Consider the following 24,548-nt stretch of genomic DNA (forward strand, 5'->3'; position numbering starts at 1 on the left):
TAGACAGGGTCCTGGAAGAACTATGGACAGAAGTTTGCAACATTGTTCAGGAGGCGGCAACAAAATACATCCCAAAGAAAGAGAAAACCAAGAAGGCAAAGTGGCTGTCTGCTGAGACACTAGAAGTAGCCCAAGAAAGAAGGAAAGCAAAAGGCAACAGTGATAGGGGGAGATATGCCCAATTAAATGCAAAATTCCAGAGGTTAGCCAGAACAGATAAGGAATTATTTTTAACCAAGCAATGCACGGAAGTGGAAGAAGACAATAGAATAGGAAGGACAAGAGACCTCTTCCAGAAAATTAGAAACATTGGAGGCAAATTCCAGGCAAAAATGGGTATGATCAAAAACAAAGATGGCAAGGACCTAACAGAAGAAGAAGAGATCAAGAAAAGGTGGCAAGAATATACAGAAGACCTGTATAGGAAGGATAACAAAGGCTATCGGGGATAGCTTTGATGGTGTGGTCAGTGAGCTAGAGCCAGACATCCTGAAGAGTGAGGTTGAATGGGCCTTAAGAAGCATTGCTAATAACAAGGTAGCAGGAGACAATGGCATCCCAGCTGAACTGTTCAAAATCTTGCAAGATGATGCTGTCAAGGTAATGCATGCTATATGCCAGCAAATTTGGAAAACACAAGAATGGCCATCAGATTGGAAAAAATCAACTTATATCCCCATACCAAAAAAGGGAAACACTAAAGAATGTTCAAACTATCGAACAGTGGCACTCATTTCACATGCCAGTAAGGTAATGCTCAAGATCCTGCAAGGTAGACTTCAGCAATTCATGGAGCGAGAATTGCCAGATGTACAAGCTGGGTTTAGAAAAGGCAGAGGAACTAGGGACCAAATTGCCAATATCTGCTGGATAATGGAAAAAGCCAGGGAGTTTCAGAAAAACATCTATTTCTGTTTTATTGACTATTCTAAAGCCTTTGACTGTGTGGACCATAACAAATTGTGGCAAGTTCTTAGTGGTATGGGGATACCAAGTCATCTTGTATGCCTCCTGAAGAATCTGTATAACGACCAAGTAGCAACAGTAAGAACAGACCACGGAACAACGGACTGGTTTAAGATTGGGAAAGGAGTACAGCAGGGCTGTATACTCTCACCCTACCTATTCAACTTGTACGCAGAACACATCATGCGACATGCTGGGCTTGAGGAATTCAAGGCTGGAGTTAAAATCGCTGGAAGAAACATTAACAATCTCAGATATGCAGATGATACCACTTTGATGGCTGAAAGCGAAGAGGAACTGAGGAGCCTTATGATGAAGGCTGAAGCTGGCTTGCAGCTAAACCTCAAAAAAACCAAGATTATGGCAACCAGCTTGATTGATAACTGGCAAATAGAGGGAGAAAATGTAGAAGCAGTGAAAGACTTTGTATTTCTAGGTGCGAAGGTTACTGCAGATGCTGACTGCAGTCAGGAGATCAGAAGATGCTTAATCCTTGGGAGAAGAGCAATGACAAATCTCGATAAAATAGTTAAGAGCAGAGACATCACACTGACAAAAAAGGTCCGCATAGTTAAAGCAATGGTGTTCCCCATAGTAACATATGGCTGCGAGAGCTGGACCATAAGGAAGGCTGAGCAAAGGAAGATAGATGCTTTTGAACTGTAGTGTTGGAGGAAAATTCTGAGAGCGCCTTGGACTGCAAGAAGATCAAACCAGTCCATCCTCCAGGAAATAAAGCCAGACTGCTCACTTGAGGGAATGATATTAAAGGCAAAACTGAAATACTTTGGCCACATAATGAGAAGACAGGACACCCTGGAGAAGATGCTGATGCTAGGGAGAGTGGAAGGCAAAAGGAAGAGGGGCCGACCAAGGGCAAGGTGGATGGATGATATTCTAGAGGTGACGGACTCGTCCCTGGGGGAGCTGGGGGTGTTGACGACCGACAGGAAGCTCTGGCGTGGGCTGGTCCATGAAGTCATGAAGAGTCGGAAGCGACTAAACAAATAAACAACAACAACAGGTTTTCAAGGGTCAGGGTCATCTGACTATTGGGGGCGTTTAACTGCTCCAAAGGGCAGGTGCTGTGACAGAGAAGGCATGCTTCCTAAATCCTGCTAGGTGGCACTTTTCCACAGTAGAGACCTTGTTAAATGGGTGGTCCCACAGGTAACACAGCCCTGTGCCATGAAGAGCTTCATAAGTAGCAAACAGCACCCTGAATTGCACCTGGAAGCCTACTAGGAATCAGTGCAACTTGCAAAATAGTAGTGTTTATTAGATTTATATCCTGATCTTGTATAGAAGCTCAAGGCAGTGTACATAGGACTCCCTCCTTCTCTTTACCCCTCAATAGCAACCCTGTGAGGTAGATTGAACTGAGAGTGAGCAATGGCCAAAGTCGCCCAGTGAGCTTCTGTGGTTGAGGGTGAACTAGAGCCTGGGTTTTTCCACTCATTAAGTACCACACCACATGGGCCCTCTACTGTCTGCTAATAATGTATTGAAGAAGTAAACAAAATATATTAAAAAGATTGACTTCGATGTGTAGAAATCAGATTATTAAGTGGCGTCATATCACATGCTGTTTACTAAGTTGTTGCTTTGAAAAGCCTTTTGCTGTCTTTAAACACCTCTGTGACATGAAAGAATTATGTAGGGGTACACTGTGGTGTGCCCATAAGTACCCAGGCAGCTGCATTCTGGATCAACTGAAACTTCTGGGTGGTCTTCAAGGGCAGATCCATGTAGAGTGTGTTCTAATAATTCAAGCAGGAAAAGGCATGAGTAATTATGAATGGGGATTCCTGTGCCAGGAACGGGCATAACCGATGTACAAGAGGGATTTATGCAAAAGCCCTCTTGGCCAGGGTTGTCACCTACTCTTCAAACAGGAACCACGAGTCCAAGAGGACCTCCAAGCTGCACACCAGTTCTATCTGGTGAAGTGAGATCCCCATCCAGAACTAAAGATGGAAGGTCCCCAAATCTGGGAGGTGGAAGAGAGGTCAAAATTCACAGCCACTTGCTATCTGTTCTTCCCCATCCAGATAAAGAGTCTAGATAATCCATTTCCTCCAGGGCCTTCTGTAGCTGTAAACCACTCACCTTCTAAATATCCTCCCTAGAAAGGACAGGCTGGAGACAGGTGGAAAATTGTCCAACATCCAGAGGTTTCTTGAAGAGAAGACCATTACCTCTTTAAGAGCCAGCACAACCACTCTCTCCTCAGTAGATGGAGAAACTAACAATAGAAAAGAATTGTAGGTCTCAATTGGATTTATATTCCACCTTTTCTTTTCTTGGAGAGCTCAGGGTGGTTTAGACAAGGCTTGCCCCTAATTTTATCCCAACAATAATCCCGTGAGGTAAACAGTGCTGAGAAGAAGTGGTCCCAAATGGTCATATAGGTCAAATTGCTCAGTCCAACCCCAAACATTTTAGCCAGTATTTAGGTTAATTTAAAATGGCCAATAGGTCATTAACTTTCTTGTTCTTGAGATGTTCTTTACCACCTCAACTTTTGAGGAAGGCACATGTCCATACTTTGAAACAAAACACTGGGCAGTGATTAATCTCTATGTTTATTTTCTGAAAAGGAGTTAAAACAAAAACTATCACAGCTGATAGTTACTTTGCAGCATGCTTGCTTTGCTTTTACTTTTTAAAAATTAAAATAATCTAAACATTTTTTAAAAGTTAGATGGGGCAATGAGCCTGGAGCATACCAAAGGAAGTAATGTCTTCCTTTTAGAAGATAAGTGTTCACTGCAGAAAACATAGCTAGAAACTGGTAGGTGGAGAAATATCTGACCTTGTGTGGTTTTTTTTTTCCCTGACTGAAAGCCTCAGCTGACAGAGCCATGATACAAAATTGGGCAAGTCAAGGAAAAATATAAAATGCTAATTCTTTGTTTAAAAATCTAAAGCAGAGAATCAAAATTCAATTAAGCATTATAATAAACATTTCAGGTCTTAAAATGCAAGATACCAAGTGTCAATTTGATTTTATGGGCAGTTGAATGCTAAGAAATGCACTGGGACAATTCTTACCTTAATCCATCAGAGCTTCCTGAAGGCCAACCTTCACATGACATGGAAAACTCACAATTAACTCTTGAATTTCCCTATCACTGCAGGAATTTTATTGTGCCCATATATTAACAGCTTTTGATGAAGAGAGAAGTATAGTGTGGAAAATACCACAGGAGTGGGGAAATAAATGCTCCCTTCTACAGCTGTTTTGGGCAAGACCTCCCACGGCTACTTTAAAGCTTAAAAGAAATCTAAATGGTTAGTTCCTAAAGTCACAGAAGAGGCCAGAGGGGAGTAACAAGAGGCACAATTTTTACCAGTAGCAGCTGTGAAGCAGCTGTCAACCCAAGCAGGTGGGGTTCCTTTTCCCCCCCCAAAATGAAAGATGCTGCAGGCAGCATGGGCCTTCTTTCTAGAACCAATGCCTTCTGCTGAGGTAGCTATTTTACATCCACATAAACATGTGCTTGTTGCACTGATGCAGCACGGTGGGGAAGCTGGCTGCATTTGCTCAAAAATATTTAACATCTTATATCATTGCATGGGCGTTTCAGAGCTTTGCTCAGCCACTCAAAATAGGCCTGGGGAAAGGTCAGAGGTGCTCCGTTCAGGGTTTAAAACCAAATGGTTTTCATTTTGATCTTTTTTTCCCCGCACTAAGACATTTCGGGTCTAAGTGAAGAAGATTCTCAGTACAGAGCAAAAATAGCTGATTTACCTCAGATGCAGCACCAGAGTGGGGACTTTCACCCTGCGGCAGCTGGGGCTAACATAACCTTGGCTGCAGCCCAGCATGAGACAGGCATCCTTCATCCATTGGCTGTTGTCTGCCTCAAGAAGAAAACCTGCTCCTGCACTTGTTTTCTGTTTGGTCTGTTAGCGAGTAATAACAGAGTCAGAAAGTTTATTTGATAAAGTCTAATTATACGAATACTTCAGTCAGCATATTTAATTTTCTCTGTGCTGACATCAGAGGGCAAACATTTGTCCTTGACAAGCTAATTGCTCTATGGAACACCAAAGAACAAGTACAAATAATGGTTTTTACACTAAGGATGGAACTTTTGTATCAACTGCAGAACTGAGCCAGCACTTTTTTTCTCAGAGCTGAACTTGAATGTGAAGTTTCAACAATTTACTTCTTTTGTAAGTGTGGCTGAATTTGAAACAACAACAATGATGGAGCTTTTACACCATTAGAGTTATGTAGAACACTTTTTAACCGAACTACTAAAACTGCAAGAGCCCTATTCACTTTTATATCTCCAGGGGTGAATGCAAAGAGATGGTCAGAAAAGTCAAAATGGAACCAGCACTGTACAGGTAGTCCTTGCTTAATGACCATTAGTTTAGTGACGGATCAGACTTAACGACAGTGCTAAAACCTGACTTGTGACCAGTCCTCACATTTACGACCATCACAGCATCCCCACAGTTACATGATCACAATTCAGGCACTTGGCAACTGGTTTGCATTTACAACTGTCGCAGCATCCCACAATCAAGTGATTGCAATTTTTGACCTTCCCAGACAGCTTCTGACAAGCAAAATCAATGGGGAACATGGTTCACTTAAACAACCATGTGATTCACTTAACGACTGCTGCAAAAATGGTCGTAAAATCAGGTTGGATTTGCTTAACGACTGCATTGCTTAGCAACTGAAATTCCGGTCCCAATTGTGGTCATTAAGCGAGGACTACCTGTACAGTCAAAACCCCGCTCATTTTTAATGTGTGTTGCATAGTTGTGGCATAGCCATATTGACTTTTTTGACCCCGTAGTTGCAGACATCCCTTTATACCTGGCCGCTTATAGAAGTTTCTTGGCCTAGCAGTGGACAACAAATACCACATTGTTAATTAGGTAATCCCTGCATTGTTCAAGGGAAAAAATGGAGTAATTCATTTTGTAGTGCCACATTTATGCACATTCATTTACTCAGATGTATTCCGTTATGTTTAATAGGGACTGTAAATGTGTGCAGTAACTAGGTGTCCTTTAAATGTTTGGACCACAACACTGATCAGCTCCAGCCAGCGTGATCCAGTGGGAAAGGAATGAGGAGTTATCTAAAATGTCTGGAGGGCAGAAGGTTACTTTTTTTCCCAGTGACAAGATTGCAGCCTCAGCCCACTTTTTTCTTTGCAAGCATCTGACAGAATTCCTTTTCATATTCAGAGACATACCAAACAGCTGAAGATGATCAAATTACACCTTTAAGATTGACTGCATTCTCTTAAACATTACTGAATAAGCAACAATTCTGTGTCTTCACATATTAAACTATAAAATGTAGCTTAAAACTACACTGGCTGGGTTTACATTGGATTTACACATATTTCTGTATTGTTCTATTTCTATTCTGCCTTTATTTTGTACAACTGAAGGTCATGTATATATAATGCTCCCTCCTCCTATTTTCCTCCAACAACTCTGTCAGGTGGGTTGGGCTGAGAAAGAGCACCTGGCCCAGTTAGCTTTCATGTTGTAAGGAGAATTAGAACTCAGGCTCCCAGTTTTTGGTCCAATACCTTATCTACTCCACCAGGCTGGCGAATGCACTAAGCCACAAATGGGTAAAGCGCATTTTGGCATAGTATAATGTGTGAATCTAGCAAGTAGTACATTAAATAGATGAAGCAGTAGTTATAAACATGGTTTATATATTGTGTTGAACCATGAATTGCTTAACCATAGCTAAATAAACACCATTAGGTAAGTTCAGGCATTATATGAAGCCATCAGTCCTAATCTATAAACCATAGTAGCTGGGTTTATACATTACTCTTGGCCAAACCAAAGAAATCTCTTTAGTGTCTGAATCCAACAACAGAGTCTCCCATGGGGCTTTTATTCTGCCTACCTTCCCTGCTTGTTTAGAATTAGCCTGGAGCCTGGCCATGTAGACAGCATCAGAGAAGAGGAGCCATGTTTTCCTACCATTTTATATGCAAATTTATAATAGAGACAAACATGGAAACAATTACTACAGAAGACTGCTGGTTAGTTGATCAGCAAGCTTGTGATGTCTGCCATCCAAATATTTCTAATTACTGATTGGCAACTTCAAGGCCCCTATTTTCTAACACTCTTTCAACCAACTTGGGCTACATAAGCCTTCAAATAGCAGGCACCTTTATACAGGGGATACATAGTCCACTTGCCTATCATGCCATATTAAAACAAGACTTAGAGCAGAAGTTGGATAAAAAGGACAGTGCAGGAAGAAGTTTTAAAACTTTAATTTCCCATGATCTTGTTCCCATTTTAATTGCCCATATCTGTAGCTTGTTAACTTCAAAATTAATGTGGACCCAGTCCTATTTTAAAGAGAAGACTCACAATGGGTATTTTTTTGGAACATGCTTTTGACAGGTATACATATCAGTACTGAATGCTGAGTTAATTATCCGTCTCTCATCTCACATTTTCAAATACTATAGACTGAAGAATTGTTTGTTCATCTTTAGGTCATCCTTCCACTCAATTAATGTAAGTCAGAGGCAGAGACCTTGATGCCCTCCAGATGCTTTGGAATAAATGCCCTCTGTTCCTGGCTATTAGCAAGTTGAGTGGAACAATCTGATAAACTTCTAGACATCTGGCATTCTTCAGAATGCCTACTCTTGACTTAAAGGTATGATCAAATAAAACTAATAGAAGGAATATGTTTGCTGTTTTAGTTTTTTTAAAAGAATGCTTTGTACCTTTACCTAATTTAAAGTTCATGATGCAAGGAGGAAGGCAAATTACCCACCCAGTTTTCTAAAAAATTAAAGAACTGCTCCTGGGAAATTGGAGTAGATATGGTTTTTCTCATGCTCAAATTTTGGAGAAAGATTTCAGAGATACACTTTACAGTAGATACATAGATATTTATTATGGTGAGCCCACTCATGCAGCAGTTCCCTCCTGAAAATATTTAGCATGCTTCCTGGTTTGTATTTTGAAAATATTCCGTCTTAGAGTTCCTATGTTTAAATCTCTGATTTCCTCCAAGTTTATCTCACTTCTCCAATTGCCTCCACATGTTTTGCCCTGAAATTGGTGCCACTCAGCTTGAAACCATCTTTCTGTTGTTCTACAAGCCTGTTTATTAGATTTTTATATCACTCTTCTTTAAACTGCAGAGCTTAACCTCAAGGGTTCTGTGGGTGTCCATGCCTTTGATGTTGCTCCACCCTGCTTAATTTCTTGATGTTGTTGCCTGATTTATTTCTTTTCATTTCTTTGCCTTTCCCAAGATTGGTGTTCAGAGGGAGGAGGCATGTCCTACAGGGAGGACTGATTCTTCCTGTAAAATGAAAGTTACAACTTTACACCTTTTAAAACCTGGCAGGTATTCCCCCTTCATCCCAATTATCTGTTTCTTCACCTGGTTATGCAGATCATTCATAATTTTTTTCAGAGTTCAAAAGTATTTCAGCATCAGCCTAGGCAAATCATCGATCTGTTTTGTTGCTATCTCTTTCATCAATTAAATGCTTGCACCGATGAGGGTCCGTATGGCTTATATCACATTTTCTATCTGCCTTTCCCAGATTCTTTCTTTGTCCACACCTTTTCATCCCAACATAAAACTTCAGTGCAGATGATATCTATCTGAAACTTTTTGGGTTTGAAGTAAACTTTGCAGGTTGGAGGTGTACAAAAATTCCATTTCTAAGTTAGCTGCTTCCAGCTTTGAATTCCATGCTGTTTATCAATACAAAAAGACACACCTGACATCTAATTAAAACTGGGAAGTTGCCAGAGTCAACTGGCAAGCTGATGTTACTCAAGACTGGATGTTATCTCACCCTACATTATAAATGGGTTCAAAGCACAGTTCTTTGATCTTCAATGTCTGAGCCATAGCAACAATATTGACAAAATATGAATGCATTACAACAGAATCTGCTGGCACTTTTTGGTTAGTAGTGGTAAAATTATGGATGAAGAAGTTTCAGCAAAAAAAAAAAAGGAATTAAGACTTATGTGCAGCAAGGAGGAGAAACAAAACAGGAACACTGGCACTCCTTAGGGCAGGACCCATAGCTTAACTATCCAAGTAGGTGTGACTCATTAATACTTTTTGTTTAAAAAAAGCCACACCTCTTGGAAACAAGCTCTGAATGCCAAACAGAAAATTGCTTGTGTGAAAGAAATGTAATTCATGTTAGAACTAGCAGCTCTGTGGATGCCTGATAGTAAAGCATATACACCATTTACAGAGGGATTACCATTCATCAGTTACAAACTATGTTTTGTTCTGAAAAAGACACCTGATAAGAAACCAGAATCTTGGACGAAACAGTGCTTCTTCACACATGTGGCCACTTCCTGAATGGGCCATTCACCTGCAAGGGAGGAGCAGACTTTCCTGAATGGGCAGTTCTCCTACAGGAGTAGAACAGAGGAGGAGGTGTATGGTTGGAACAAACCACAGTTTTTGCCTTTAGAATGAGAAAGTAAGGAAGGGACCAGAACTGGGAGTTGGCTGAAGAAAGAGCCCTTGGGCTACAACATCTGATGCCTCTCTACTTCCCGATTCCAGCAGTACCACTGGAACAGAGCTCTGTTGATGCCCATCTCAGCAGGATGAGCAGAAAGAAATGTGGCTTCTCACATTTAAGCAAGTGAAAATACATATTGCCACCTACAGGACCCCTACCCATCTAAGATCTTGAAGTCAAGAGCTGACATTTATTTCACTGCATCATTAGCTCCATTTTGGTAAATAAGGACAATATTACCAATATGCCAGAAGTCTTCAAAATATTCTCTGGAATTCCTCAGCCATACAGTAACTGCAAACAAAGGAGATTTGAAACAGGAAAGGAATACTGTACAAATAACACTGGAAGATTAATGCAGTTACATTGTCACAGATTGTTCACATATAGTCCACAACTTGCAAAGAAAACTTACAGTCTTCTTATTCTATGTGTCAATTTATTGGAAATATTTGCCTAGCCTGTGTTATATAGAGCAGGGTTTTATGGATCTTTGGTTCAATGTGTTAGGCCCTTTATTCTTTTTTTAAATTTCTTTTTGTTAATTTTGTTCTCTTATAATGTCAGGATACTTTAAGAAGATATTGTCGGATTCAACATAAGCAGCTGTTGGAGAAGTCCTACCAGAATCATTCATTTCTGTGAGACTATTTCTTAATGATGAATGTGCATTAAATCAGAAAAAAAGAAAGAAAGAAAGAAAGAAAGAAAACATGTATCTACAAATAATTCTGTACCTATAGTGGGCTATTTTTCTTACATTCTTGTGGAACAATTTAGTTTGCCAGTGAATATGCCAAACAATGTTTAAAAGGCAGATAAGTTACAAACCTGACCTTGTTCTTTATGACTGCCATAATGCACACAAATGTCTTGTTAGGATCCTAAACACATGCTGCTTTACTTAAGGCTGTGCAAGGAACAAGAATATAGAAATGTGTTTTTACTCTTACTGAAATTGAGATTACAGTATATGCCTGGCAAGCTTTTTTTTCTTCTTCATAACCTTTGCTTATGGGGAACACCAGAATTGCTTTTTCAGATGATACTCTATTATTGAAGGAGAATTATTTCACAATATACCCGGTACATCCTTTGAAACTACCCTCTTGAAGCTTTCTGTTGATCAAGAATGTCTGATACAATATTTACTCCTTTCACAACACTGTCAGACATCCTCATGGTTGTAGCCTTTCAAAAACACATGAAATAAGAGAGATTGTTTTCCACGAAGTATTTATTGGCAAATAGACGGTACCCAAGCTCAGGAATAAGTACCTCCCCTCAGCTCCTGCCAACAGTGTTAATGACATGAGCTTATGTGAGTGATTGTTCAAAACTGATTGCCACCTTGACTTTCTATTTTACCCTTTCCCCTATTCTTCTCACACATTTTATAATTTCTAACTACGCCATACAGTATTGCCTCGAGGCACTGCCTCTACAGTATTTCATTTGATTCGTCTCTAAACATCAATTCTGATTCACTTTGCTCTTTGCTCCTCACTTTATGGTATTATAAACTCTGCAATCTTTGCTTTCTTACTAGTCCTCAAGTCCTGGGTAATAACTCTTCAAAGAGAAAAGTCTTGGGGACCAAATAGTTGTTGTCTAATAATTGATGTAGGGTTTTTCCAAGCTGTGATAATAGAATTTCTGTTCCCACCTTCAGTAAGAAAGAGCAAATGGATAGTAGTTAAATCAGTCTACAAGCCAGATGTCATGTTCCCCGTTGCAAGGCATAAGTGCACCACAACGGGGAACATGCACATCAGGAAAGGGGAAGGGAGAACCATCATCCCTTAAACACACACATTATCCCTTAAGCACCCAAGCCCATGAGTAAATCACCAGGACAATAGAAGTGCACCTCAGACCGGACAGGATAACCATCAGCACGCCGGGAGAACTCCCACCCATTACCCCGAGGGACGCACCTGCACAGGACGAAGGCAAGAATGACAAAGAAGATCGTGGGAGATCGCCCAAGTCACCCATCACCGGACACATTACCACCCTAATCACCCATCCGGACCTGGCTTGGGGGACCATAGGGGGTGGAGGAGGACAAGGTCCGCCACCGGGGTATAAACGGGACACCCTGCCACCACTCCCGCATTCCCGTCTTTCTCTCTGCATGCATTCCGTTTCAATAAAGCCGGAAATCCTTAGACCCCCTAAGTGAGTCCGTGTTTTATTCGAAGCGTGGCTGTTGCCACCTTGACTTTCTATTTTACCCTTTCCCCTATTCTTCTCACACATTTTATAATTTCTAACTAAGCCATACAGTATTGCCTCGAGGCACAGCCTCTACAGTATTTCATTTGATTCGTCTCTAAACATCAATTCTGATTCACTTTGCTCTTTGCTCCTCACTTTATGGTATTATAAACTCTACAATCTTTGCTTTCTTGCTAGTCCTCAAGTCCTGGGTAATAACTCTTCAAAGAGAAAAGTCTTGGGGACCAAATAGTTGTTGTCTAATAATTGATGTAGGGTTTTTCCAAGCTGCGATAATAGAATTTCTGTTCCCACCTTCAGTAAGAAAGAGCAAATGGATAGTAGTTAAATCAGTCTACAAGCCAGACTATACTATTTCCTCCCCCTCAAAACAGCAATATGTGGCTTATTCACAGGATACACCATACAATTTCCAACCCATTCTTTAATGCTATTTTGAATTGGATGCTGCTTTCCTCTACTTCTTGACAACGGTTTTTATGGATGTTAATTGCCATTTCTATGCATTCATTGATCAATTAATTAATAAAAAAGATGTGGGGGAGTGCCCAGGGACCAGAGGGAAGGAGGCATGCCCAGCAGTCTGAAGTTGCCACTAGACAGATCACTTGACTGCACCACCAATGGAACAGTCACTGAACCACATGGGATTTTATACACCTTGAAAATGCCATTGATTGCTGTTGGCGGATGAGGGAAAACAGTACTGATACAGCTAAGAATCATTTAAGGTTGGGGATTAAATGAAGGCAATGTCATGGGAACAGAAAAAAAGTGTTGCCAGGGCATGTTTTTTCCATGGTTAGATGCTAGTTGGGAAAGGCCAACAAATAAGTGATTGTTATGTAGCTGAGAGGTACTGTAAGAGATAGCTAGCTTGTCCTGCCACCACCAGTAATTTGGTAGTGTCGTGTTGAAAGGAGCTGCTCAGCAAGTTCAGGAAATGAGATTTTTGAGTTCTGTTGCGCTGATACTCCAGGAGCAATAGGCATTTCTATGTGTATTTCTAGAACTCTGTTTTCTGTCTGGGGAGGCTGAGTCCCTGCTGTGTTCCCCAGGTCTGCAGCAGTGTGAGCGACACATCTGAGGAGAACTTGTGAACCCAAAGAGTGGAGGTGTGGTAAGGCTCATGGACTAGACCTGAAAGGCATGAAGAAGCAATACAGTAAAAGTGAACTGTTGTTCCTCAAAGAGAGAGTTTTAATACGAGTTTGGTGGTCTGCAAACAAAAATGCTGGCAACCTCTTAAGATTTCAGGTGGCTTTGCTTTGCTTTGTTTTGTTTTGCAAGGTGTTCCCAGGGCCTAAAAAGAATGTAGACCCTATATGAAGGCATTGCTTGTTTGACATTAGTCTGTTGCACGAATTGGATTCTTTCTGTTTTCTTTCACACCACAGTCAGGTGCTTGCAGATTGCTAAGAGAGAAATTCCTCAGAAGGCAGGCAGGTAAAAATCATGCAGGCAACAAGAAGCACTGAGACTTAGTCATATAAACACAGCATGGCCGGTTCCCATGAAGAAAGGGAATTTCCTTCACAAGGCATTCTATACTGATTGAATCACTAGACTTTTTGTATACTGAGTTACGGTGAAAATGCCAGTTAAAAGTTTTAATTTAGCTACTGTTATTAGTACTGCTGCTAACAGTGTAAACAATAATGACACAAAAAATGTTACATATATATTTATTTGAGTTTGAGGTTTTATAGTTTTAGACTATGAGAAATGAGCGGGCCCAACCCATAATTTCTCCTTAACTCTTGTTCAATGCCACAGCATGCTCTAGATTTCAGATGCTTAGCACTACATTGTGAGTCACCATTATGTGCCAGTTACTACTAGATTTATTATTAATACAGATAGTCCTCAACTTACAATCACAATAGGGACTGGAAAATTCATTAAGTGAGGCATCATGTGACTGCACCTGATTTTACGACCTTTTCTGCCTCAGTCATTAAGTGAATCACCATGGTCATTAAGCAAGACATCATGTGACCATGACTTGCGACCTTTCCTGCTGGCTTCCCCATTGACTTTGCTTGTCAGAAGCTGGCTGGGAAGGTTGCAAATGGCAAACACGTGACCACAGGATGCTGCAACCATCATAAATGCATGATGGTTGCCGAGCACCCAAACAATGATCACATGACCGTGGGGACGTTGCAATGGTCGTAGGTGCAAGGACTGGTCATAAGTCACTTTTTCCAGTGCTGTTGTAACTTTGAATGGTCGCTAAATAAATGGTCGTAAGTCGAGGACTACCTGTGCTAATAATTGGGCCATGTTCTGCATGTTTTAGTGAGTTTTAAGGGGCAACATTGGCAACCTGAGTTTTAAAGGCACCTGTTTAGCTCCTTAAAAGCCCTATTTAGCTCCCTCCTAAAAGCCCTAAACACTTTTGGGGCATAGTCTTCAGCATATCATGCATAGTCTTGTGCAGCCCTTATCACAACAGAAACTGCACATCCCTGCATGAAGCTACAGTACAGTTTGCTTGTTTGTGGTTTAATACGTTGTTTGCATCTAGAAATAGTTCCTAAATCTATCTTCAATAACAGAGAGGAGTTCAAGAAAATACCGAGAAAAGCAAATACTTTAACAGCAGATGATTATGTTTCCTGTCTCACAGCTGAAAGGCCCTATTGTGAGGTAAGTAACACATACAGCTTTGAGAAAAAGTGCCTGCTGCATTGCTGTACCTGAAGCAAAATTGCTAAGCATTTCAAGTTTTTCAGCTAAGCTGTCAGTCAGGTCTGGCAGGCTTTAAGCATTATTTGCCACACCCTCTGTGAGAAACATTCTTGGATGTTTCGCTGAAGCATGCCGAGGCTTAATCCATACAAGACAGAGTTGCTGGTGGTGAGAAACTGACAACTCTGGATGATTTGTAGCTGATCTTAGATAAGACTGTATGGTTCCTGAGGAACCAATATCAAGCATACTGACTAGACACTAAAAGTGCAGTGGAAAAGTGCAGTGGTCATAAGACACCTACATTATGCCAGTTGCATAGGCTGCTATTAATTTGTTTGGGATACCTGTGACTTAGTGGTAAGGCTTATGCTTCCTGGGAAAAATGCCCCAGGTATGGTTACCAGCATTTCCAGAGAGACCTGGAGAACTTCTATTCAAATCCCTAGAGGGTTGATGTGAGACAGTGTGTGGTGTATAGGCTGAGGTGTTGGACTAAGATTAGGAAAACCCAGGTTCAAGTCCACCCTTAGCCAGTGATGCTCACTGGCTGATTTTGGGTTACCCATGCTATCTCAGCTCACAGGATTGTCGTCATGGAGAAAAAATGGGAAGAAGGGACACTGTGCACCACCCTGAGCTCCTGAAGGAGGAGCAGAATATAAATCTAACAAACAAACCAAAAATGAGTAGCTATATTACTGTGTTAGAATTAACCAGTGGTTTGGCTAGATATAAGACAGCTTCCATTGTTTGGGGCCCAATTCAAAGTTTAAAACCCTAACTAGTTTTGGATCATGTTCCTTGAAGGACTTCCTTCAGATTGACTGTACTGGTTTGCCCATGCTTTGAGATAAGCCCTGGGGGCTTAAGGCACAGTAGCATAGCTCTTTCCCTACAGACCTCTGAATTCCAGGATGCCTCATTATTGAAACCACTCATGTCACCTCTAAATGTATATGTATAATTGTTTACAGCTGCTTGCTACTGAATGGGGACTTTTTTGGATTGCTGTGTATATCATATGACTATGATTTATAATTTTATTATTTGAGTTTACAGCTTTTAATGAGCTATGAACTGTAAAAAGATGTGCAATTTGCGATTAGTATTACTGTTATTTTTTAAAAATATAATTGCAATTTCAAGATTTATCAAAAATGAGCTGCTTTTATACTGTTAACTTTTATGGATGAAATAGGTTTAAACCCCCACAGTCATCTTCTAACATTTAAATATAAAAATAAAAAGAATTATATTAATTTTAAAAATATGCATTTAAATCCTATTTCCTGCAACAGGAGAGTTAAACACATGATGGAATCTTCCCCCAGAAGAACTTTAATATGTAGGTAGTCCTTGCTTACCAACTGCTTGTTCAGCAACCATTTGAAGTTACAACGGCACTGAAAAAGGAGTAGTTGTGGTTCTTGAAGTTGTGGCCGTCACAGCATCCCCATGGTCACTTGATTGCGATTCAGGCACTTGGCAACCGGCACACGTTTATGACAGTCATCGCATCCTGTGGTCACGTGATTGCCATTTCCAACCTTCCTTGCTGGCTTCCGACAAGCAAAGTCAATTGGGAATCCGGCAGGAAGTCGCAAGTCACAGTCATGTGATGTCGCATTTAATGACAGTGAGTGGTTTGCTTCATGACTGCAGCCAGAACTGACGTCATAAGTCGGTGTGGCCATGTGATGTTTCACTTTATGACTGCATTGCCTAGCAACAGCGTTGCCAGTCCCAGTTGTAATTGGTAAGCAGGGCCGCAACTTGGGTCTTTGTCACCTGGGGCAAACATGGATTCCACGATCATTTTGGCTCCCCACCAGCGCGGCGCCTGGGGCACATGCCTCGGTTGCCCCCCCCCTAGTTGTGGCCCTGTCGGTAAGTGAGGACTAGTATGCTTAAAGCATGTGGAGTTAATAAAAACATTTAAAATATTCTTTTTCCTGGAACATAGGGCACTTTATAGATCCTGTCTATCTTCTTGCAGAAGCAAGAAAAAATGGTATCTAATGCAGTCTGTAACTTCTGTGCAAATGTCTGTGCAGAAACTCTACTTGTGTACCCGTTTTTATTTTTTAAGGGGGAAGTATTATCCAATTTTTTTTTATACTGTCCATGGGGTTTTCTTGGCAAGGATACTGGAGTGGGTTGCCATTTCCTTCTCCAGTCCAAACATACATACATACAAAGGTCTGTATAATCAAAGCTATGGTTTTCCCAGTAGTGATGTATGGCTGTGAGAGTTGGACCATAAGGAAGGCTGAGTGCCGAAGAATTGATGCTTTCAAACTGTGGTCCTGGAGAAGACTCTTCCCTTGGACTGCAAGGAGGTCAAATCAGTCAATCCTAAAGGAAATCAACCCTGACTGTTCTTTGGAAGGAGAGTTACTGAAGCTGAAGCTCAAATACTTTGGTCACCTAATGAGAAGAGAGGACTCACTGGAAAAGACCCTGATGCTGGGAAAGACTGAAGGCAAAAGGAGAAGGGGACGGCAGAGGATGAGATGGTTAGATAGCATCACCGATGCAATGAACATGAATTTGAGTGAACTCTGGGAGACAATGGAGGACAGAAAGGCCTGGCATGCTATGGCCCATGGTGTCACAAAGAGTCAGACACAACTTAGCAACTGAACAACAAATTATCCAATTTATCCTACACCATCTTATTTCAATTATCCCTTCTCCTGGTGAATATATGAGCTAATGTGGTGAGTTTCAGAACTGTGTATGAAGGCAATCATATATTGGTGAAAAAGTCAGCCACGAAGAATTGCTATCTCCAAAATATTACAAGTTTCTACTACAGTGTTTTTAAAAACTGTGGACTAATGGATTACTCACGTCATCACTAATGTGGCTCATAATGTCAACATTTGCATTACATCACTAGCACTTCTTGTTTCAGCTAACTTGTTTCAGATTGATTCTCTTTGTCTGTTCTGCACAGAAAAGCCCATCAAGAAATAATGTAATTAGACAGTTGCAGGTGCGACTATATGTTGTTCATGGCAGGCTATTAGTGAACTAATTAAAATATTTACCTTATCTTTTCATTTATTTATCAAATTAGTGTATAGGCATTTGGTATCTAGAGAAACAAAAATGGGATTTAGAATTTTTCTATGCTGTTTGGAGTAGAGTGGCATAGAAATATCAGTAATGAATTTAATTTATAACATATTTGTTCAGAGCTGCTTTGAAATATCATTTGGAATGCACTTTGCATAAACTTTTAGTACTGCAAAATTTCCATGTATTGAGCTCTGCTTCTAAACAATCACTAAAACTTATTATTCACTGAAATCTTCCTCATCCTTTAATGTTATTTGCAGATTTCAAGGGAGAACAATTTAGATTATGGGAAAAGCATGGGAAGTCACTCTTCCAAGAGAATGTTTTCCTGATCTTTAAAGCACTTCCCAACTAGTTTTATAATTTCACACGGCAATGTTTTGCTGCTTAGTATGAATGGATACACTTCAGCAGACATGCGGAAAGTGGTACATTGGCTGGACGGCAGAAATCATTATAGTTGTGCATGTTGTTTATAATAAAAGAATTAGAACTGGGCAACCAAAAAAACTTACAAGCTGGAGGTGTCTTTGTTTAGTCAAGCGCAAGCTCTGTTGTAAATTGCAGGCAAATGACCCTCAAGCCATTTTCCTTTCATTATGAAGCAAAGACTCTTGAACACTGTGTTCTGTTCATTTAGCTGTTTCACATCCAGTGTATCCCAAAGAGATAGGGTAGGTATCACCCATTAAAAATAAAAGCCAGCCTTCACTCAAGAAAAGATTGATAGCAGCTACTTTCTAGACAGGGTATCCACATTCCTCTGCCTCAAATGGGATCCTTCTTATTGGGACATGCTGGGGAGCACGTAGCAACAAACAATTTTCCCCATCCCCTTCATAGTAAGGTGGAAGAGCTTTTGTTGCTTTGTGGGGGGCGGGGGGAAGGGACTGCTGTCAGTTCTGTGGAAGGAAGGAGAGAAACTAGAAATAACAGTGCATTGGAGCTGGGAAAAAGCGCTAAGTTAATATTATTCCTGAGCCACTAAAAAATCTGGGCAATCCAGGAATACAAAGAGGAACCTTCTGTTTCAGCAAATCTGTTTGTCTCTAAGGAATAGGTAAATAAATTTAGCTAGAAATCTATACGAGGATTTATGCATTCTGAGATTGTATGCATAGTGAAATGACTTATGATTTATTCCTGGATTGTGTAGCCTGATTTAGGATCTCTGATTATTTGTTTTCTCTATGCAAGCTCAGTTATTTAATGTTTGATACAGGGCATCCACAGGAGGGAATAAAAAAGGCAAGATGGTGGCTGCAACCACGTGATTTAAACTTTGCCAATTTTTAAAATGTCAAGTGTACGATACATGTAAAAAAGGAGTAGGGTTTTTATTGTGTGGTTATGACTACTATCCCAATGTTTTTGACTCTCCCTCTCCCACCCTCACCCCTGGTTACCCTCAAATAACACTTTTTCCAGTTCAAAGATGAAACATTTATAGTTCATCCAGAATATATTTACATTCAAAATCTCAAAGGCTTCTGGGAGGAGGACCTTCTTTTTGAGATCGGTGGTGGGAAAATACGATAAATAAATAGAAAATAAATGAGGATGATCACAGGAAAAGCTTCCTTTTGTGCCTTTATTGTTTCAACTTGTTGCACGAAGTATTCTCATTTGACCTTACAACTAGCTCTAAAACTAACTCTTTAAGAAGCATTTCTCAGTTTTTTTGTAACCAGATCACTTCATAAATCAGTATAAACAGGAAACGCAGGGGAAGTCTTGACCCTGTGCTTGGAGGCTGTGAAGGTCTGGATAGTGCAGTTGGCAACTGAATCCCAGTAAGGTGTGGCTGCTCTTTGTTTAGAAAACTTCTGATGTCGTGTATGTAACTATAACTTGATAAGGTAGAACTTCCCCTGAGACAGGAGGTGCACAATCCTGTGATTCTTCTTGATTTAGCTGAGGAAGGCCAGAAGAGCTTGGCTAGATTAACAGATCTGCCAATTTCTTGCACCAGGATGCATGAAGACGGTAACTCACACCTTTGTCATCCCTATTTGCTTTATGTGAGGCTTTCTTGCATAGCTTTACTATTTGCTTTATGTGAGGCTTTCCTGAAGAAAAGCTAGAGTAGGCACACAATGTGGTGACTTAATTACTAAAAAGAATTAGCCAGTTTAGCAGAAAATTTGTTCTGTGAGGATTGAACTAATTGCCTAGTAGGCTTCTAGACCGTATTCACAGTGCTGGTGATCACCTATGAAGCCTTATATGGCATGGGCCCTTGTTATCTTTGGGACCATCTTCTTTATGTTGAATCTGTCTGATCTACATGACCTAATAGGGAGAGGATTCTCCAGGTACCCATCCTCAGAGTCAGGGGATCGGGATTTTCTAGCACCCCTTCATAGCTTGCTCCCTGATGATGTGCTTTCCTCCTGGCCCACAGATGGGAGGAAAATATATCAGTATCAACACCACCCCCCCTAGAGCAGTGCTTTTACTGTATTCCTGAAGTGAAGTTGCTAGATCAGAGCAGTCAGTGCCATGCTCAAACAGCCTCTTCTCCTGACTGATCACAGGAAAGGGTGAAGTTGACCAGATCCCTCACTTGTGATAGCTAAACTGCCCAGGGAAGGAAGTTTGGGCAAGGGAAAGGAGCCGGCGTCATCAACTCCCTCCCAAATGAACTGACCATAACAGCAATGCCTCTCCTGACCTCCTTGAGCAGGGGAGAGAGCCTGGTGAGGTTAATCAAAACTGGCAGCCAATGGAAAGACCCCGTTCCGCCGCGACTCCATTCCTGAGCCCCCGCCGGGTGATAGGGGGAACGGGGAGGTCCAGGGCCACAGCACCAGAACCAACAGGAGCCGCCAGCTTACTGCCACAGAACGCGAGAAGGTGAAACGCTCGCCTCGGAAAAAGAGCGCGCGCGACAGAGCGGTCCACCCGCCCGAAAGTCAAAGTTATTGCGAGGCGCTCAAGCAAAGCCGGTAATCCCCGCTGGCAACTTCAACACTTCGCCGCTCGGGCGACACTGGGAAGCGTCCCACCTTACAGGCGGGAGGGAGTTTTCTCCCGTGGGAGCCAAGCGCTCCTCAGTTGGGCCTTCCCAGCCAGACTCCTTGTTGTCGCCAAGGGCAGGGCCGCTAGGGGACTTCGCGTTTCTGCAAATGAAAAGGAGGACGTAACCGTGCGCCGGGCGTTGGCTTGCTCCTGTCCTTTGGGTTGGGCCCAGGTAAAAGCGGAGAGGCGGCGGCCCTGGAGTCTCTGCCAGACTCTGGCTCGGCGGGAGGGGGGCGAGGACCGGAATGAACCGGAGGGCGGTGGTTCCACGCCCAGACTTGTTAGTTCAAAAAGATTCCAAAAGGTGCGGCTTCGTCCTTCCCGTAGGGAGGAGACTGGCTGATCTCCTCCTCCGCCACCAGTAACCCCACCGCTTTGTTTTCTTCTCACCTGGACGCTGCTGCTGAACGCCACCGGGACCTGCCTCTCTCTCTTTCTCCCCCAGACGCCCGAGTCTTCATCCTACCCTCCTTTGCCTTCAGCCCCTCTCCCCCCACGTTTTGTGTACCTCTCCCGGCTTCCTCTTTCCCGCCCTGCCTGCCGCCCTACAGACCGTCTGCCTCTCTCTCTGCATTCCTTTGGGGGACTAATTTTGGTCTTTACGTTGCTCGCTCGTTTGCTTTTGCCAGAGGTGGGGAGAAATAAAGAAAAAGGCAGCTATAATACCGCCCTTCTCCAGGACAGTTCGGTCGGCGCCAGTTCACGCTTTTCTTCTGACCTGGCTCTTCTTTTCTTATCCGAAGCAGTGCGCTTGAAACACAGCTTTCAAGATGAGCATGAATGGCGGATCCCACCCCAGGCTCAACACCTTGGGCAGGATGATCAGATCTGAGTCCGGCCCGGATATGCGCCACGACGTGAACTCCCATATGATGATGGGAGGCGGCGGGGGAAGCAGCCACGCTCATAAAATGTATTACGTCCAGAAAAGCTACGTCGGGGACATCAACTCAGAAGGATATGCGTAAGTGCAACTCATATCTCACGTAGCTACCTCTCCTTGTGTGGCTAGTTTTCTCTTTCTCTGCAAATAAATAGACTTGCCCTGTTAAGGAGGAACGGATACATCCCGTCAAGGGCAGCTCCAGCTGGTTGCTGAAACCCGTCCTTGCTTATAATTGACTCATGTCAATTACTGTGCTGGTTAAGTTCTGCATCTGTGGGAAGAAAGAAGATCTCCTTGCAATTCATTTTGTCCTCGGTTTCCACACACTGTTTTCTTTATGGAGAAGAAAGTTGCTCAGCATTTGGACTATGGGGAAGATTATTTCTTATGAGACCTTAAAAAAAAAGCTCAGGACAAAGTTCAGAGCTTTTAGTTGCAACCTTTGGTGATACAGTGGCTTTTGGCAGTTTGGGTTGTGGCTATTGAATTGTAGAATAAGTGGGAGATCAGATGGATGATTAACCCATCAGCGCAGTGTCTTGTGGAGTTGGTTTTTTCACTAATAGCTAGCATAAAGTTTTCTGATGATTAATGTCCTTATTGCTTACATGGCTGTGGTTACTATCCTTTGGATGCTGGAGTTGCTGCAGAGTTTCTTTATATCCACACCCTTCCAACTCCTTTAAAGTTTATCAAGATTAAGGCAGGAAAGCTGTTTAGTGCTTTCAGGAGAGAGTCATACAAAAGTATAGTTTGGCTTTTTTTGATCCACTAAGAAGGTTTTTTAATTATTTGTTTCCTTGAGAAAAAAATGTATAACACTTCACATGCCTTATTTTTCCTGCTGAGCGAGAGCTCTGCTGCTTAGGAAGCTGTGTGCAGTTACGAGCCACCTTACATGTCACCTTTTTATATGTATATTTATTTATTAAATTTCTCTACTGCCCATCTCATGCACAATGACTCTGGGCGGCTTACAAATAATAAAAATGGTAACAATTCAATATAAACACATAAAATTACAAGTACAATATATAAAATATAAAATTCAAAATGGGAAGATCTTAACCTTGGCACCCTCACAGGGCCAACCACCCCCATGAGTAGCTGTCCCCTCTCCCATCCCAGGCCAGATGGCATAGCCATGTTTTTACTTCCTTCTGAAAGGCCAGGAGAGTTTATATATGAAAATATGAAAAGCACAATACAAATTGAATGTGTTGCAGACCATCACAGGGAGCAATTATTGACCTTGGCTCTTCCTTGACGGTACACTTCGTACAATTACCGTCTTTATATATGATAGGATCCCAAGGGTGTAGAACCATTCACATGCATGTAATGAGAGAGGGCAGACATCTGTGGCTTACCTATGCATGTATAAGTATGAGGAAGTATCATATATGACAGAAACATGAGATTCTGTCTGATTTCCAACATCAAATTGCTTCTGCAGGAAAAAAAGTAGTATGAAGAATAGCCTATTTTACTGGTTTATGTACTATTGATTTCACTTGGTTACCAGGGCTCATTTTCACTGGTGTGACTCATTGGTAGCACCAGCAAATAATATTTCAGATTAAAAATTGACAACCTTTAGAGAGGTGTGGATCTTGGCTTCTCCCATTCCCAAATTAGTAGTTGCTTTTGTACTCAACGTTTGCTGGAGTTTCTTTTCTTTCCTTTCTTTTTAGAGCAAGCATCTTTTTTGCTTGATGAGGTTCAGTAGAGTTCTTTCTCTCTTTCAATAGCAGAATTGGAAAGTTTCTCATAGCATTTCCAGTTTTGTACCTTCTCTGTCTCATTATAGCATTGCTGTGGTTCATTATATGGTGTAATGCTCAAGCAGTGTTGATAAACTGTTAAAGGAAATTAAGAATGTTACTCCAGTTGTGTGAATCACTAAAGCACAAAGTTACAATGTCTGTTTTAAAAGGTGCCTGTTTATATTTCAAAATTTAGTCTCCCTTTTGTGCATGGGCATACATCCAAAGGCAGCTGGCAAAACATCATGCTTGTTTTTAATCTCCTACTGTGCTTAATGTTTGGGAAGTAATTCCTTTCTCAGCCTTCCCTTTCCTTGTAAAATTATTTCTTGGACTCACATTGTTTTTTCCTCTGAGGGACTGGGTGTAGACATTTACTGAGATAACTTTATGTAGGCTGTAGCTTTATTGTTAGCTATAGCCTACAGAAAGGCTATAGCTAACATACCATATACTAACTTTCAATGAAGACTTACCTTGGTATACATTTTATAGTGTGGTTATTGAGAAGCTCAATGTGTTTGAGCATATTGAGACCGTGTAGAAGCCTAAATCATAAAGCAAGAGAACTAATACTCTGAGGTTGTATAAATGCTCCAGATAAACTCTTGTCTCTCTTGTATACCCTTCAAATCTGTAAGCTTAAGATTTAAAGCTCAAACTCTCAGTCACGATGCAACACACATCCTAGTTTGCCCAAAGCTGTTGCTAACTCCCATTGTGCACACAGAGGGAAGTGAGCATCATACAGCATTTTCTTAAAATTGCCTACCGAAAAATTATGAGAAGTACCCTATTTTTAGGGGTACTTTACATAATCTTGCCCATCGCTGGCAACAGTGGAGTCAATTATTTACTTGTTATTTACTGCATTTTTATATTGCCTGACACCAAATATTAGTAAATCGTGTATGTGGATAAAATAGGAAGAATCAAACAATGCTAATTAAGTCTGCGAGCCAGTTTGGTGTAGTGGTTAAGGCAACAGGCTAGAAACCGGGCGATTGTGATTTTTAGTCTCGTCTCAGGCACAGAGCCAGCTTGGTGACCTTGGGCCAGTCACTCTCTCGCAGCCCTAGGAAGGAGGCAAGGGCAAAACACTTCTGAAAAACCTTGCCAAGAAAACTGCAGAGATTAGTCCAGGCAGTCGCCAGGAGTCAAAACTGACTCAAGGGCACATACCCACCCACACAGAATTAATTCTAGTTAATTAGTTGCCCTATCCTTAGTACAATAAGCATATTTATGGTTGTGCTCTACATTTAATATTCTCTGCAGAGTATTAAACCAACCTAGTTTGGTAACTATTATGTAGAAACATTCAGCAAAATCAGCACATTTTATGAACATGCA

The 24,548-nt window shown here is 41.4% G+C and overlaps 1 protein-coding gene across 4 annotated transcripts in view; it reads left to right on the forward strand.

The window, feature by feature from the left end:
- Positions 1 to 21,075: 21,075 nt before the first annotated feature.
- DSP (desmoplakin) overlaps positions 21,076 to 24,548 on the forward strand; it is a 51,403-nt gene continuing 47,930 nt past the window's right edge. Inside the window, exon 1 of one of the 4 annotated variants that reach the window (XM_063298864.1) lies at positions 21,076 to 21,507. In XM_063298864.1, coding sequence (XP_063154934.1) covers positions 21,314 to 21,507 — 194 coding nt within the window. In that variant the 5' untranslated portion in view covers positions 21,076 to 21,313. The remainder of the gene's footprint in view (positions 21,508 to 24,548) is intronic. The other 3 variants (XM_063298861.1, XM_063298862.1, XM_063298863.1) reach the window with 3 other exon arrangements.

The sequence above is a fragment of the Candoia aspera genome, chromosome 3, assembly GCF_035149785.1.
Source record: "Candoia aspera isolate rCanAsp1 chromosome 3, rCanAsp1.hap2, whole genome shotgun sequence".
Classification (NCBI taxonomy): domain Eukaryota; kingdom Metazoa; phylum Chordata; class Lepidosauria; order Squamata; family Boidae; genus Candoia; species Candoia aspera.